The sequence below is a fragment of the Ailuropoda melanoleuca genome, chromosome 5, assembly GCF_002007445.2.
Source record: "Ailuropoda melanoleuca isolate Jingjing chromosome 5, ASM200744v2, whole genome shotgun sequence".
Lineage (NCBI taxonomy): Eukaryota > Metazoa > Chordata > Mammalia > Carnivora > Ursidae > Ailuropoda > Ailuropoda melanoleuca.
The window spans coordinates 60,919,340-60,936,096 of NC_048222.1; the positions used below are offsets into that span (position 1 = coordinate 60,919,340).

General features: G+C 40.4%; 1 protein-coding gene across 3 annotated transcripts in view; it reads right to left on the minus strand.

Moving 5' to 3' along the window:
• Nucleotides 1-14,930, minus strand: part of GOLM2 (golgi membrane protein 2) — a 99,272-nt gene extending 84,342 nt beyond the window's left edge. For 2 of the 3 annotated variants that reach the window (XM_002913171.4, XM_002913170.4), the window contains exon 1: nucleotides 14,285-14,928. In XM_002913171.4, the coding sequence (XP_002913217.1) occupies nucleotides 14,285-14,611 (327 nt within the window). In that variant the 5' untranslated portion in view covers nucleotides 14,612-14,928. Of the gene's footprint in view, nucleotides 1-14,284 lie in introns of all 3 variants that reach the window. The other variant, XM_019801571.2, reaches the window with a different exon arrangement.
• Between the last annotated feature and the right edge of the window lie 1,827 nt (nucleotides 14,931-16,757).

Consider the following 16,757-nt stretch of genomic DNA (forward strand, 5'->3'; position numbering starts at 1 on the left):
TGGATTTTTTTTTCTCCTAAATGGTTCCACAGAGGCTTCAACTTTTTTCCCAACTCACAGTTAATGATCTTTCTGTTAATGACCCTTCCCCTTCAAGAGTGCCACCTGTACACTGTGAACTTTTTCTAAGTCATTCATTAAAAACGGTAAATATGACCAGTCCAAAAACTAATCTCATTTCCCACTGTTTATTGTAATTCCCTCCATCTGAGAAAGTAACCATGGTACATTAAAAAAACTACTGCATTAGGAATCAGAAGGCCTAAGGTTTTAGATCCAACATCAGGTACTTGAGACCAGAGGCAAGTAACTTTTAAAAACTTTGGTTTTTGGGCCGCCTGGGTGGTCCAGTGGTTAAGCATCTGCCTTTGGCTCAGGTCATGATCCCAGGATCCTAGGGTCGAGTTCCGCATTGGGCTCCTTGCTCAGCAGGGAGTCTGCTTTTCCCTCTCTCTCTCTGCCCCTCCATCTATTTGTGTGAGCGCACGCTCGCTCTCTCTCTCTCCAATAAATAAATAACATCTTTTAAAAAAAAAAAGAGCTTTAGTTTTCTCATCTGTAAAATGGAATTATAAGTCCTACCCACTTTGGAGTTTAGCTATCAATATCAAATGTACCAGTCTTTCAACTCCATTATTCTCTATTCTTGCTGCTATTGTTTTAAATATAGACCCACAGTTCTTGCCTAAACTTCTGCAACAATGTTTTCCTAACTGATCCTGACTTCATCTTCTTTTCTCTACAATTATCCTCTATACTATACCCATAACTATCTTTTCAAAATACAAATTTGATTATATTGTCTCTCTCTCCTAGAAGGTGAAATCAAAACTCCTTAGTATGGCATTTAAGACTTTTAAGAGTCTGGCCCCAGAGAGCCCAGAAATAAAACCCACATATATGCTAACTGATTTTTCAATAAGTCTGCTAAGACCATTCAATGGGGAGAAAAAGAATCTCTTCAACAAACGGTGCTGGGACAATTAGATAACCACATGCAAAAGAATGAAGTTAGACTCTTAACTTGTGCTATACAGGAATATTAACTCAAATGGATCAGAAACTTAAGAGCTAAAACTAGAGAAACTCTTAGAAGAAAATATACGGGAAAATCTTCATGACCTTTGATTTGGGAATGGTTTCTTATCTATGACACCAAAAGCAAAGGCAACGAAAGAAAAAATAGGTAAAACTGGATTCCATCAAAATTAAAAACTTTTGTGCATCAGGGGCGTCTGGGTGGCACAGCGGTTAAGCGTCTGCCTTCGGCTCAGGGCGTGATCCCGGCGTTACGGGATCGAGCCCCACATCAGGCTCCTCCGCTATGAGCCTGCTTCTTCCTCTCCCACTCCCCGCTTGTGTTCCCTCTCTCGCTGGCTGTCTCTATCTCTGTCAAATAAATAAATAAAATCTTTAAAAAAAAAAAAACTTTTGTGCATCAAACGATACTATCAACAGAGTGAAAAAACAACACATTGAAAGGAGAAAATACCTGCAAATCATGTATTTGAAAGGGTTTTAAGATTTGGTTTTATTTATTTGCCAGAGAGAGAGGGAGCACAGCAGGAGGAGCAGCAGGCAGAGGGAGAAGAAGACTCCCTGCTGAGCAAGGAGCCTGATGCGGGACTTGATCCCAGGACCCTGGGATCATGACCTAAGCTGAAGGCAGACGCTTAATCGACTGGGCCACCCAGGTGTCCCTGAAAAGGGTTTAATATATAGAGTACATAAAGAACTCCTACAACTCAACAAAAAACAAACAATCCAATTAAAAATGGGCCAAGGACTTGACAGATCTTTCTCCAAAGATAAAAATGACCAAGAAGCACATAAAAAAATATTCAACATCATTAGTCATTCATTAGACAAATGCAAATCAAAACTGCAGAGGAGTATCACTTCGTAGGATGGCTATTATCAAAAACAAAACAAACAAACATGTTGATGAGGATAAAAGGAAACCAGAACCCTTGTGCACTGCTGTTAAGAATGTAGAATTGTGAAGCCATGCAAAAAGCACTTTGGTGCTTTCTCAAAACGTTAAACATAGAATTAACCATATAATCCAGCAATTCCACTCCTAGGTAAATACCCAAAAGAACAAAAAACAGAGATTCAAACAGATACTTCTACATCAATGTTCAAAGTAGTAGTATTATTTACAATAGCCAAAAGGTGGAAACAACTCAAGTGTCCATCAACAGATAATGTATAAACAGAATGATATATATATATATAGAGAGAGAGAGAGAGAGAGAGAAATAGTAATTCTATTCAGCCATAAAGAGGAATGAAGTTCTGATACATGCTACAAGATGGATAAACCCTGAAAACACCACGCTAAGTGAAATAAGCCAGACAGAAATGGACAAATATGGTATGATTCCAGATGTAAGAAGAATCTGCAATAAACAAATTCATAGAAACAAAAAGTAGAGCAGAGGTTCCCAGGGGCTGATATATGGGAGCAGTTATTGCCTAATGGGTACAGAGTTTTTGTTTGGGATGGTAAAAAACATTCTAGAAATGGATAGTGGTAATGGTTACACATCATCATTAATGTACTTAATGCCATTAAATTGTAAACTTAAAACTAGTTAAAATAGCAAATTCTTTTTAAAGAGGGAGGAGGGGAGGGGCAGAGGGAGAGAGAGAATCTTAAGCAGGCTCCACACCCAGCATGGAGCCCAATGTGGGGCTCAAAGTCACAACCCTGAATTCATGACCTCAGCCAAAATCAAGAGCTGGATGCCTGGGGCACCTGAGTGGCCCAGTTGGTTAAGTGTCTGCCTTCAGCTCAGGTCATGAACCCAGGGTGCTGGGATCCAGCCCTTTGTCAGGTTCCCTGCAGAGACCTGCTTCTCCTTCTCCCTCTGCCTGCCACTCCCCCTGCTTGTTCTCTCTCTCTGTCAAATAAATAAAATAAAATCAAAAAAAGAAAGAAGAAAGAAAGAAAGAAAGAAAGAAAGAAAGAAAGAAAGAAAGAAAGAAAGAAAAAGAAAGAAAGGAAGGAAGGAAGGAAGGAAGGAGAGAGAGTTGGGACGCTTAACCAACTGGACCACCCACGCACCCTTAAAATAATAAATTTCACGTTAGTATATTTTACCACAACAATAAAAAAATAATGATAATAAAGAGTCTGACCCTAAATAGCTTTATCTCCAGCCACAAATTGCCTTCCTCTCACCACCTTACATGCTACTCTCCTATTGAACTGCCTGACCCGTGAAGGTAAAACAAACTTTCAGTCTTTCCTGGTTTCATTTATGTTTCTTTGACCTTACCCCTTTGTAAGTTTGGTGAACTACTCTTCATCCATTAGGATCCACCCTCAGTGAATCCTTTCTTTCTTGACTTCCAGAAGCACTTAATCAACTATTCCTTTGTACTCTCAAATCCCTTTGTAAATAGTTCTACTGTGCATTTAATCATGCATTACGGATTATTTCTCAATGTGTATCTCTTCCATTACACTGAGTTCCTTAAGGACAAGTACTGAATCTTACCATTTTTCTACACCTAGCACATGGTAGATACTCAACTTTCCCAAATAAATAACTTAGGCATATAACATGCTTTGAAAAAAATCAGAAAGCACTGTCAGGAAAAGGACTTATTTCATTTTACTCTTTGTAAATTTATTTCAAGTTAGGTTCCAGTTTACAAAACAAGTCCGTGAAGATATGCAATATATAACAATTTTTTTTCATTATACTCCCACTAAATTAATCCCAAGGTTTTCTTCTCTTCATTTAGATGCTAAAATTGAAGCAGAAAAATATTTTTGGGTTTTTACATGAATAATATACTAATCTAAATGTAGTAGCATACATTTCAAAGAAAAGAGACATTCTATCTAGAAAGAAAATAAGTTAATAATGAGTAGTTTTACATCAGAATATTTTGATCATGCCTTCCAGAAAAGTTGTGTAATCAGGTATATGGATATCTATGGTAGCCCTAGCACATATTTATGCACGCTTTGGTTAAAAGCCAGTGCAAACTACTGAATCAATCAACAAATATTTACTTATATAAGTATTATACACATAGGGTACAATACCAAATATGTACACGTTTACATGCTTTAGACTAGATTTTTATAGTCAAGAAATTCACAATATAAAGTAGGAAGACTGAAAAAAAAGACATGCAATATAAAAGTGCAGATATGGTCATTCATTTAACAATTATTTATTAACTGGGTACAAGCTAGATACTCTAAACATAGCAGATAAAGAGAAATGGACCCTGCCATCAAGAATCTTAAATATTTATTAAGTAATGTTATGCCAGGAACTGTGCAAATACAAAGATGAATGGAACATACAGCCATGCCTGGCTTACAATCTAGATATGAAGAGGCAATTATAAATAAATAAATAAATATGGCAATTAACACTGACAACTTTTTCTCAAAACTCTTTTCCCTTGGCCTCCATGACCCCACAGTATCTGGGGCTTCTTCTTCCTTTCTGTCTGGCTACTCTTTCTCAATCACTTAAACCTGCTACTAAACCCCTATCTGCTGCAAAGCTCTGTACTACATATGCACGTCCCTCTACAACCTACCATTCCTATGACTTCAACAACCACAACAGATTTAAATCTGTCCCTTTCTACTGAGTTCCAGAAGTGTATTTCCAATACCTACTTGATATTTCATGGATTCCTCAAACTCAACTTACCTAAATTTGTAGGTTCCTCAAACATTTTTTTTTAAAGATTTTATTTATTTATTTGACAGAGATAGAGACAGCCAGCAAGAGAGGGAACACAAGCAGGGGGAGTGGGAGAGGAAGAAGCAGGCTCATAGCGGAGGAGCCTGATGTGGGGCTCGATCCCATAATGCCAGGATCACGCCCTGAGCCGAAGGCAGATGTTTAACCTCTGTGCCACCCAGGCACCCCCTCAAACTAACTTCTAATCTAAGGTTCCTACCTCAGGTCATGGCACCACCATCAGCTGGGCTCCACAAACGAATATCAAGGGATTCATCTTTGAATCCCCATCACACATCAAATGTATTATAAAATCTTAATCTATTTCTGCGTCTATGCCTTAATGACCCAGTTGTTTCTCCATTAAGTTGCTACTGGCATTTGAAGCAGGACAGTTCCTCATTGTTGGGATTCTCTCCTGCAATTCAGAATATCTACCATTCATTCGTATGCCATGTCATTAATGCTCTCGTCATTAGTACTAACAAAAATGCTCCCTGAGGCTAGTATTGACCAGGTTAAGAACTACATTATGCTTAGCTGAAGACGCTGTTATCTCTTACCTGTACTACTAAAAAAAAAATTTTTAATAAAAACCTTATAATTATTTTCCTTACATCTATTTTTTTCTTCCCTCCAATCAACTCTCTATTCTGCAGCCAGAATAAATGTTTTAAGCTTAATTTGATCAAATAATTCCTCTACTCAAAACCCTCAATGTTTCTGGTCTTAGGAGAAAACATTTAATATTTTGCCATTAAATATGTTAACTGTTGGGCTTTGATAGGTACCCCTTATGAATCTGAGGAAGTTTCCTTCCATTCCTATTTTGCTTAGAGTTTCTATCATAAACGGGTATTAAATTTTGTCAAATGCATTTTCTCCCAGGATATCCAATCTCACCAATTCTAACATTGTAATGGAGGTCCTAGTCATTGCAATAAGGCAAGGAAATATAAAATAAAAAACAGACAACTGGAAAGGGGGAGGGGCACCTGGGTGGCTCAGTTGGTTAAGCATCCATCTCTTGATTTAGGCTCAGGTCATGATCTCAGGGTTGTGAGATCAAGCCCTGTGTTGGGCTCCATACTAGGTGTGGAACCTGCTGAAGATTCTCTCTCTCTCTCCCTCTCCCTCTGTCCCTCCCCTTCCCCCTCTCTAAAAAAAAAAAAAGAAAAAAGAAAGAAAGGGGGAAAAAGCTGACTTTATTTGCAGATGACATGATCATGATCATACACATAAAGAATTCTAAGCAGTCTACAAAAAAAGCTACTACTAATGAGTATTGTGGCTTTTTTGGGGTAGATTCCTTAGAATTCCTTAGATTCCATTAATACTAGAACTAATGGGCTCTAGTGCAGGGAAATATTCAATATACATAAATTAATAACATGTCTATGCAAAGAATAAGTAGAAAACTGAATAAAAGATATAATTCCATTTTTGATAGCATCAAGTACACAAAATAGTTAGAAATAAATATAGTAAAATATGTGGAGTCTAAATACTGAAAATTGTAAAATGTTGCTGCAAAAATTTAAAGACAGCTAAAAAATAGAGAAACACCACATACATGGATTGAAATATTCAATACTGTTAAGATTCAATTCACTCCAAATTGATTTCTAAATTTACTATACGTATGTTGAGGGGCGCCTGGGTGGCGCAGTCCTTAAGCGTCTGCCTTCGGCTCAGGGCGTGATCCCAGCATTCTGGGATAGCCCCACATCAGGCTCCTCCACTGGGGCCCTGCTTCTCCCTCTCCCACTCCCCCTGCCTGTGTTCCCTCTCTCGCTGGCTGTCTCTATCTCTGTTGAATAAATAAATAAAATCTTTAAAAAAAAAAAAAAAGAAAAGAAACTCCTCTGCATGTTGAATCACTGAATATCAGATGCTAGGAATCAAAGATGATACCAAAATTTCTAACCTCAGTCTTAATAATAGCTGCATGGCCAAGAAAATATGAAAGCAATACAGTTTGGAGAGGAGGTATGAATTTTGTATGGTTTATGAATAATTTGAGGTAGCAATTAAATGACAGCTAGAACTTGGCCAGACTATGACTGATGAGGCAGAGGCAAAGGCAGGAATTACCATGTGCAGCATGTTAGAAGAACTGTAGAAGGCTGATCCTCAAATCAGAGGATTGGCAGGTTCCAGGGAGTCAGCTAAGAAAATAATGGGAGGAGTCAACTAAGCCGAACTAAAAATGGACCAGGAAATGCGGGAGGTAAAAAGTCAAACAACCAGGGGCAAAGGGTGAGGCAGGTAGGCTGAAGGTGGGACCGGATCTAGGCAGAAACTCTCCACATCCTGGAAAGAAGGCAGGATGTAGCTGTGGAATAATAGCTAATACAACACTTACTGAACCAACTTTTCTTTTTTCTTCTTTTCCTTCAATTCTCTTCTCTTTTTTCTTTTCTTTCTTTCTTTCTTTCTTTCTTTCTTTCTTTCTTTCTTTCTTTCTTTCTTTTTCGGTATATGGTATGCATTATTAATAAATTCATTTAAACTTTACAAGAATGAGAGGTAACTATTATTGTCCTCATTTTACAGATGAGGAAAGTGAGGCACAGAGAAGTTAAGTCATTTGTCCAAGGCTACAAACATACTAAACAGGATTTGAGTCCACAGTAATAAATACCCACTATGTGCCAAGGTTCAACACACACACACATACACACACACACACACACACACACACTCAGAGAATATTTTTGGGGGGGAAAAAGGTAGTATGTTTCCCATCCTTCTTTCTGGCACATAACCTTTTCCCTATTTAACCAAAGGTATATACTGCTTCAGGGAAGATTGTGGTTGTTAAAAGCAAAAGAGATTATTTATTGTTCGGCTCCAAACCCCAAAAGGGACTTTTTTTTTCTTTTCTTCTTTTTTTTTTGCATTTGTAATAATGCAACAGTTTTGGGGGGGGGGCTGTTTCTACATTCTAACAGCTCCTTTTAATTATCAAGAACTTGACTTGACTCATATGGATCACACAGCTTTAATATAAGATATACTAGCAAGAATTCATGGTCAAATAAGAGAAATGCCCTACACACAAGAAACAGAAGGAAGGTCCCTTCTGATAGAAAGAGGAAAGAAAGGCATTGTGTGTATCGTAGATTCCCCCTCCTTATAGGCTGAACTGTGTTCCCCAAAAATCCACATATTTAAGTCTCAAACCCCAGTACTTCAGAATGTAACCTATTTGGAAATAAGGTCTTTAAAGAGGTGATTAAATTAAAATGAAGCCATTAGGGTGGGGCCCTAATCCATTATGACCGGTGTCCTTATAAGAGGAGGAAGAGATGCTAAGGATTTGTGTGCAAAGCAGGTGGGGGGAGGGAAGGAGGACAACCATGTGATAACAGTAGCAAGAGGGCAGCCATCTGCAAGCCAAGGAGAAAGGCTCCAGAAGAAACCAATCTGCTGAACTTCAACCTTGGATTTACAGACTCCAGAACTCTGAGAACATAAATTTCTGTTGTTTTCAGCCATCCAGTCTGTAGTATTTTCTATGGGAGTCCTAGCAAACTAATATAACACTGGGGGAACTCCTTTAGAAGGATGGCAAAAAATAAGATAAATATAGGGGAATCCAACAGAAGTGGGGCTTGCTTCTTACTTCCCCAGACAACATAAGCTTCCTTATTTCTGTGTTCTAACAGCCCAGGTAACAGAGGTAACGACTGAAAATGACAGGACAGTATAATAAATTGGAAGAAGTCCAGTATCACCTTTCTGACTGCTTTGGAGCTGGGATTCCTAGACTTTCAAAGCTAGCCTGACAGTAGCACACCTAGTACCTAGACCTTAGTCTCTAATATCATTTTCCAATAAAAGGAACCAAGTCTTTTTGGAGAAATTGCTGATTCTAGGACTGGGGCCAGGAAATACACAAGATGAGCCTGGAGCATCTTATGTTGCCAGAAAGTAAGGAAGGGGCATGTCACAGTGATGGGTGTTATGTCAAAGGGATGCAGGAGGCAATTCAAAGAGCTCCCAATGGTCAAAGTTGGAACAATTTGAGCAAAAAAATAAAGTGACATTGGATTATAACGTGAAGTATAAAATAAATATCCATGAGTCCATACTAATATAAATAAAAGACTAAATAAATTAATGATGGTAAAACCATGCAGAAGAATTTCAAATAATTTATACAGATACTCTGACCTTAAGGAGTTAAGAGTATAACTCCCATTTATTAAGTGTGGGCTGCATATAGTAACTTCCTTCCAAAGAGTACAACATGGAAAAAGAGGAAAAAAGAGTAAATTTATGGTAGAGAAACATGACAAACACTACCTCAAGCCAGGTGATCAAGGTTAACATCAAGAGTGATAAGTTATTTTGAGAGATGTACCACTAACATGATGTGATAAGAATGACACTTTACCTCTGTGGTCTTCTTCCCAAAAACCGTAAGAACCACAATCCCAATCTAATCCTGAGAAGAGCATCAGACAAATCCCAGTTGAGGGATATCTGACCAGTAATCCTCAAAATTGTCAAGGTCATCAAAAATAAAGCCTGAAAAACTATCATAACCAGAAGGAGCCTATGGAGACATGAGGCTAAATGTAATGTGGTACTTGGGAGGGGATGCTGGAACAGAAAAAGGACATTAGGGAAAAAATGAGAAAATTGGAATAAAGTATGGACTTTAGTTGATAATAATGTATCAACAGGGGCTCATTAATTATGACAAATGTACCATGCTAATGTAAGATGTTAATAATAGGAGAAATTAGGTGTGGGGTATATGGAAACTCTCTGTACTATCTTTGCAGTAATTCCATATATCTAAAATTGTTGTAAAATAAAAGTTTATTTAATTTTTTTAAAGATTTATTTATTTATTCCAGAGAGAGAGACATAGACAGACAGAGAGCCATGGCCGAGCAGGAAGAGGGGCAGAAGAAGAGGGGAAGCAGACTCCCCACTCAGCGTGAAGCCTGAGGAGAGGCTCCATCCCATGACCCTGAGAGGCCCAGAGATCATGACCCCAGCTAAAACCAAGTAGTAGGCTGCTCAACCGACTGAACCACCCAGGTGCCCCTAAAAGTTCATTTAAAAAAGAAAAGAAAAAGACAGCCTGAGCAAGGACTGTCTTGCCAACACCTCTTACACACACATCCTCTTTTTTTTTTTTTAAAGATTTTATTTATTTATTCAACAGAGATAGAGACAGCCAGCGAGAGAGGGAACACAAGCCAGGGGGAGTGGGAGAGGAAGAAGCAGGCTCACAGCAGAAGAGTGATGTGGGGCTCGATCCCACAACGCAGGGATCACGCCCTGAGCCGAAGGCAGACGCCCAACCGCGGTGCCACCCAGGCGCCCCTACACACACATCCTAACTAACAGAGTTCAGCGGGGCAAAAGGATTTTTGGTGTGAAACATCTATTGGAAGGAGGCTGGTATACAGGGGGTGATGCCTCCATAGGATCATGGTTTCCAAAAGCCTGTAAAAGAAGTACCTAGTCAGACATCCAAACACCACTGTTGATGCTTAACATAAAGACTCTTGAAGACCCCCAAAATCACATGCAGAGCTGAGGTCACTGCCCACATTGTCTTGGGAACATAAAATTTAACCTACACCTCAGACTACCATGACAATGAGAATGTTAATAGACACTTTAGGATGCAGTTAAGGAAATCTCAATTTGACTGACTTAAACATAAGGAAAATTTTTAGCTCACATAACAAGTGTCAATATTCTATTACAATATTCTACTCTATAATCTTCAGTGCCTCAGCCATTCCTTAGGTAACTCTCCTGGCACTCTTGTACTCTCCATTTCAGGTATCACATGCAGAAGGAAAAACATCTGACAGAAGAGACATTATTCTTCTCAGAAGAATGAGATTCTTTCATTTTTTTGTTTTTTGGGTTTTTTTTTTTAAGATTTTATTTATTTATTTATTTTAGAGAGAGAGAGAGCACAAGGGGGGTGAGGGGCAGAGGGAGAAGCAGGCTCCCCACTGAGCAGGGAGCCCGAAGCAGGGCTCCATCCCAGGACCCCAGGATCATGACCTAACCTGAAGGCAGATGCTCAACCTAGCCACCCAGGCACCCAAGTGAGACTCTTTTGAAGAGTACTTGTCAGGCGTTTTGCAGAATGTCACTTAGTATGAATTTGTCTGATGCTTTCTCATGATTAGACTGGGGATTTTTAGATTTGGGTAAGAATACTATAGAGATCCAAGTGCCATTCTTATAAGGAACAAGGAAAACTTCCCCTCACCACTCACCAGTCACATCATAAGCCCCTTCCTAAATTAATCGCCAGGAAGAAAAATGAAATTATCATAATCAGTTTAGACCAACCAGGACTTAGCCCTGAGCCACAAAGGGAAGGATATATACCAGACAAAATAGGGCTGGTCTACAAAAATGAACGGGGTATGAATGGACACTGAGCAAGCCACCACCAGTGTCTATGGTTAAAAACCCTAAAAGGCACGGCCTCTACTCAAGAGAATACATTAAAGGAACAAGTGTGTTTTAAAATAAACGAGACACTTTTCATTGCCTAATTTACTTCTTCCTCCAACACTATTACTACCCAGAGGGATTTTTACATCAGTTATAGAAAATAATAAAGCCTTAGGCTTTGTTCTTTTTGCAATCTGATTTGTAATATGTCAAGTTTGATATTTCCATATATGTGATCTCAGATCTGTACAATACCTTGGTAGGTACCATGATCCCCATTTTACAGATGAGGAAATAAACCAAAAGTAGTTAAATAACTTGCCCAACATCACATAGCTAGAAACTGAGTTAGAATTCTAAGCTGTATCTGCAGGCTTCAAGCTTGAAGTGTTTTTTAAGCCACCATATACTTTCCCAGATATCAAGGGAGTAGCAGCAATAAAGGAAACACCTCTAAAAGATAACTTTCATCTATAGCTCCTCTACACCAAAACTACCCTTTCTATTAGCAGCTCAAAGCCCCGTCCTTAACCCCAAGAACAAACATGCACAAGCACTCCAACAAAGATGCTGTAGCTAGCTCAAAATATGGAACTGACATACAAGTAAGAGATTTAGATTTGTGAGCCAGTTGCCTGCATTATCCAAACATAAGTAGTTAAGACACCTACAGCAACATTTCCCAAACTAGTGTGCTTTGCTGGATTCTTCTACCATGATAACAAGTAGGCCATGAAAATAGTAATCTGTGATCAAATTAATTAAAATTAAACAGGCTTATTTACCAATAGAGCCTTTATATGCTAGCAGGCATTATGAACTCCAAGACGACTATATTCCACTTATAATGTTTAACATTTACCTCCAAAAAAAAAAAGGTGTTCCTTTTTAATCCTGACCACTTATAAACAATTCCTAAGAGAGTATTCTGTTTAACACCATTTTAAGAAATACTATTCTACAGGGGAAGCAAAGGCCCAAGGATAGAGTCCATTATTAGGGGGCTGGAGGCAAACAAATAAGTCCAATAAAGACTATAGTAAAGAAGGTAGGAAGCAATCTGAAGAATTCAACATTATAGAAGCAAGAAAGGAGATGGTTTCTAAAAAGAGACAATCAAGAGAACAAAACTATTGAGAGATTAAATAAATTCATAATAAAAAAAATTTTGGATTGGACTAGGAAAACTGTCACTTGTGACCTTTAAGAGAATAACTTCAGAAGAGGGCAGGGAAAGAAGGATAGAAAGCATAATAAAAAAAGATTAGGATGGAAATGATAAAAGAAGTGGATGAAACATTTCTAGACCACCCATAATTGTAGTTTAGCAGTGAAATTAAAAGAAAGAAATTGGTGGGGGGCCTGGGTAGCTCAGTCCATTAAGCGTCTTTCTTCCGCTTGGTTTTGATCCTGGGGTCCTGGGATTGAGCCCGGCGGAGGTGCAGGGAGCATGCTTCTCCCTCTCCCTCTGCGGCTGCCCCTGCTTGTGCTCTCTCTCCGCGTCAAATAAATGTATAAAATCTTAAACAAACAAACAAAAAAGACATCCTTAAGTGAAAATGACTCTTAAAAAAAAAAAGAAGAAAAGAAATTGGTTGGGAAAAGGCAGTATTTAGAGGAATGAAAAAAATTTAGAATGGGGGACACCTGTACCTGGTTGAATGAAGGTAAAAGTGAAAACATACTGAAAGAAACATAATTACAGACCAGCAGATGGAAGAAATGGAACCCAGAGTATAAATGACTAGAGAAAACTTATCTTTCCTCTTCGATTGGAGAGAATTTGAATAGCAATGCAGAGCCAAATCTAAAGACCTTATTTTAACACTCCAAAATTTCATAGATTTCTGCCTACTCCACCCAAGAGAATTTTTCAGTCTTTAGAATTAATGTGTATAAATTTGCTGATGTGTTGCTCCTCTCAGAGGATGTCTATGTTTTGGGCAAAAGGAGAGGGTTACACAGCAACAATTACCTGAGGGCCCCAATCCCCATGAAGTAAATCAGGTGGAGGAAGATGACAATAAGGAAGCTGGAGCTCATGGAGATTTTAATCTATAATGACTTAGTACAAATGATTTTGATATACAAAATAAAAACTTACAATTACAACAGGAAAACACAAAAAAAGTGAAGACTACCATAGAAGGGTCCAGAAAAAAAGGCATCTATTTAGCCCACCCAGAAATTTTCACAACTCTGCTATGCCACCAGAAGTTGCATAAGTCTTATATTAATAATGTAGTTCCAATATGCTGGTGAGTGAGAAAAAAAGACTATTCAGTAGCGGGTCTAGTTACAATCCAGCTTTCAACTTTTTAAATTTAAACTTTGTATGGCTTTCCATTTACATAAAACACCAACCCTGAGAGCTACTTGAGCATGAAAATTTTCATTTTTATTTCTCTCAAGAACAAGGACACTGACATGAAATTCTGTTGCTTAGAACATAATTATAGATTCTATCTTTTTGGCTAACTTCATTAACAATTCCAATTGAGTACATAATTTTGTATTAACTATGTCCAAGTCACAAGTGTGGCTCATATATGGCTCCAGAGCCCATTTATCATAACATTTTGATCACAAAAAAGGCAGTAACATCTGATTCTTCAACTACTTAACATATCAACCTACAGAGTTTAAGAAAAGTCATACAGCTTAAAAAATACATTAAGTACGGGAGTTAGAGGTGGCCCCATTCTTTAATTAAAGAAATTAATATTGATCAGTAGGCATGGAATAAGGATAAGGTAACAATACCAACACCAAATCTGGCAGTCTCCAGATTTGTGTATCTGTAAACCTAAGGCTGCCACATAGGCCAGATGACTACTACTGCCAGCTCAGCAGCTGAGCTTGGAGAAAAGGCGGCATCCCCACACAGGCCACTCTACAGAACCAGAACTTACGGCCAGTTACGTCTGGCAGGGACTGGAGAACGTGGCAGTGATAAACCGGGAAAAATCTGACAGAAACAGGGTTGTTGGCAGTAAGGGGGGCCTCCAGGGCTGCAATTCTGGAAGGCATAAAAGCAGCCACGGAGGGCTAACGCCCCCCCCCACCCCGGGGTTGAAAGAAACTATGGGGGTTGAGAAGAGAGGGCTCGTCCTTACCTTGTCATCCTCGCATCTTTTCCCCAGGCCCTCCCTGGCCTGCAGCCGGCTACTGAGGCGGCCGTAGTCGGCCTCCTTCTGGTCGATCTGTTTCTTGTGCGAGTCCACCAAGAGCAGGAGGTCTGAATTGCGCTTCTCCAGGCGCCCGCGGGCCACCTCGGTGCGTTGGACCTGGCCCTGCAGCTCCGCCACCTCCTCCTGAAGCAGGACGTGGCGGGAGGAGATACTCCAGTAGTTGAAGGCGAGGACCGCGATCACCAGCAGCAGCACCACCAACACGAAAGAAGGCAGGCGGCCGGCCCGCCGGTTAGCTCCAAAACCCACCATGGGGTCGAAGTAGACTGTGCCCTGGGGCCTCGTCGCCAGCACCTGCGGGCAGAAGCTCAGGCCTCAGAAGCTGAGTTGCCCGGGGGACGCGGCCCCAGGGCCGGACGAAGGAGGAGGCGGGCCAATCTGCCTGCCGGCGAGCCGGAGAAGGGGGCGGGGCCGCAAGCCGCAGGCCCCTCCCCGCCCCCCCTCCTCAAATCCGGCCAAAGCGCGTTCCCAAGGCTTTGAAAACGACCCTGCACCAGCCGGGTGGAACCAAGAGAACCCAGCTGCCCGCATCCCGGGCCCGACACCTCAGGGATGGGGGGCGGTGAAAGGTGCCGGAAGGGGGCGGATTTAAACCTGGCCCCGCCCATTGGCTGGGTCCGGGTCGCTTAGGGGGGCCATTGCCTAGTTTCCGCCGACGCCCCCTCTTCTCGCGAGACAGTGAGTTCCTCTCGCCCTTTCCATTCTTATCTCGCGAGTGTTATCGCTGTTGGGCAGAGTGTTGTGTTAATTTTGGCGCTTTGTGTTAGCTCTCGTACCTGAGTTCCAGTCCCTTCAGTTTTCACCCTCTCGGTTCCCTGGACCCAGGGTTTAGGGAGTGCCCGTCCTAACCCGGTTCTCGTGAGAGTTTTTGTCTTTGAGGACATCTGCGGCTGTGGCCGTTTTCTAGGGAAAACAGGTGAGCTGCGGGCAGAAGGGCGACTAGAAAGGTTTTGTACTTGATTCCGTAAAAAGATTTTCTCGTTTGTGCTAATGATATGGAGAGGAAACAAAAAGACCATAATATAGCGGTGCCCCAAACATTACAGAGAAAAATCAAGAGAAACTAAGCTTTATGACTGAAGGGGGTGGTGCCAGCCTGGTTTCCAAGGTTACTGCTTTCACGAAAGAGAAGAACTTTGGAATGTGAGTGTTCTGTTCTTAAACTCACTGCTGCTTTTGTTTTGAGCCAGACTTCCAAATAGAAAATCCAGAAGCTGCCCTCAGTGAATGGTAACTAATGCTGTTACTGACAGCACACTGGGTTAGAAATAACAGCTCTTTTACAAATTATTTTTGCATGCCTAGTCTAATGTTATCCTCTCAACACAGTTTTACACATGAGGAACCCAAGACACGAAGGTGTTCCAGAAACTTTCTCAAAGTCCCATATCTTGTTTAAGACAGAGTTCGGCTTGGATCCAGATCACTGTTCTCTAACTTCATTCCTTTTTGCATTATACCAGGCTAACCACTGCTGTATGTTCATTAATCACAATGATGCAGAAAAAGCTCCTACCTCTTTTGTTTTTTTCTGCAGATTTCCTTTGTCCTGACATAAAAATTTTTGGATGTTATTGGCTCTGTCCTGTTTAAGGAGATGGAGTTGCTTTATTTTTCAAACTTCAAACTTCAGGTTCAAGAACTTCCGTGAGCATAAAACCCCAAGAACAAAAAAGCTTTGGTATTTTCATTCAAATCAGAGTGGTAGGGTTTTGAGGTAGGAAGACTTGTCATCTTTGAATAATTATTCTATGCTTCCTGTCCATTTCAAAAATGAAGTTATTTGTCCAATGGTCCTACAGTAGCCTGGAAGAATTATTGCACCTTCAAGAAGTGATGATTTCTGGGGGCGCCTGGGTGGCACAGCGGTTAAGTGTCTGCCTTCCACTCAGGGCGTGATCCCAGCGTTATGGGATCGAGCCCCACATCAGGCTCCTCCGCTATGAGCCTGCTTCTTCCTCTCCCACTCCCCCTGCTTGTGTTCCCTCTCTCGCTGGCTGTCTCTATCTCTGTCGAATAAATAAATAAAATCTTTAAAAAAAAAAGTGATGATTTCTCTCTCATAGATACAGAAAAACAAGTAACACCAAAATTACTCATCTTCAGTTCACATCAAACTTGAGCCTTTTATTCTGGATTCATAATATCAAAGAAATTGGGGCACCTGGGTGGCTTAAGTCATGATCCCAGGGTCCTGGGATCAAGCCCCACATCACACTCCCTGCTCAGCAGGGAGTCTGCTTCTCCCTCTGTTCACCCCTCTGCTCATGCTCTTCTGTGCTCTCTCTCTCTCTCTCAAATAAACAAATAAATAAAATATTTTTAAAAAAAATAACGAGATCAGGGGCGCCTGGGTGGCTCAGTCATTAAGCGTCTGCCTTCGGCTCAGGGCGTGATC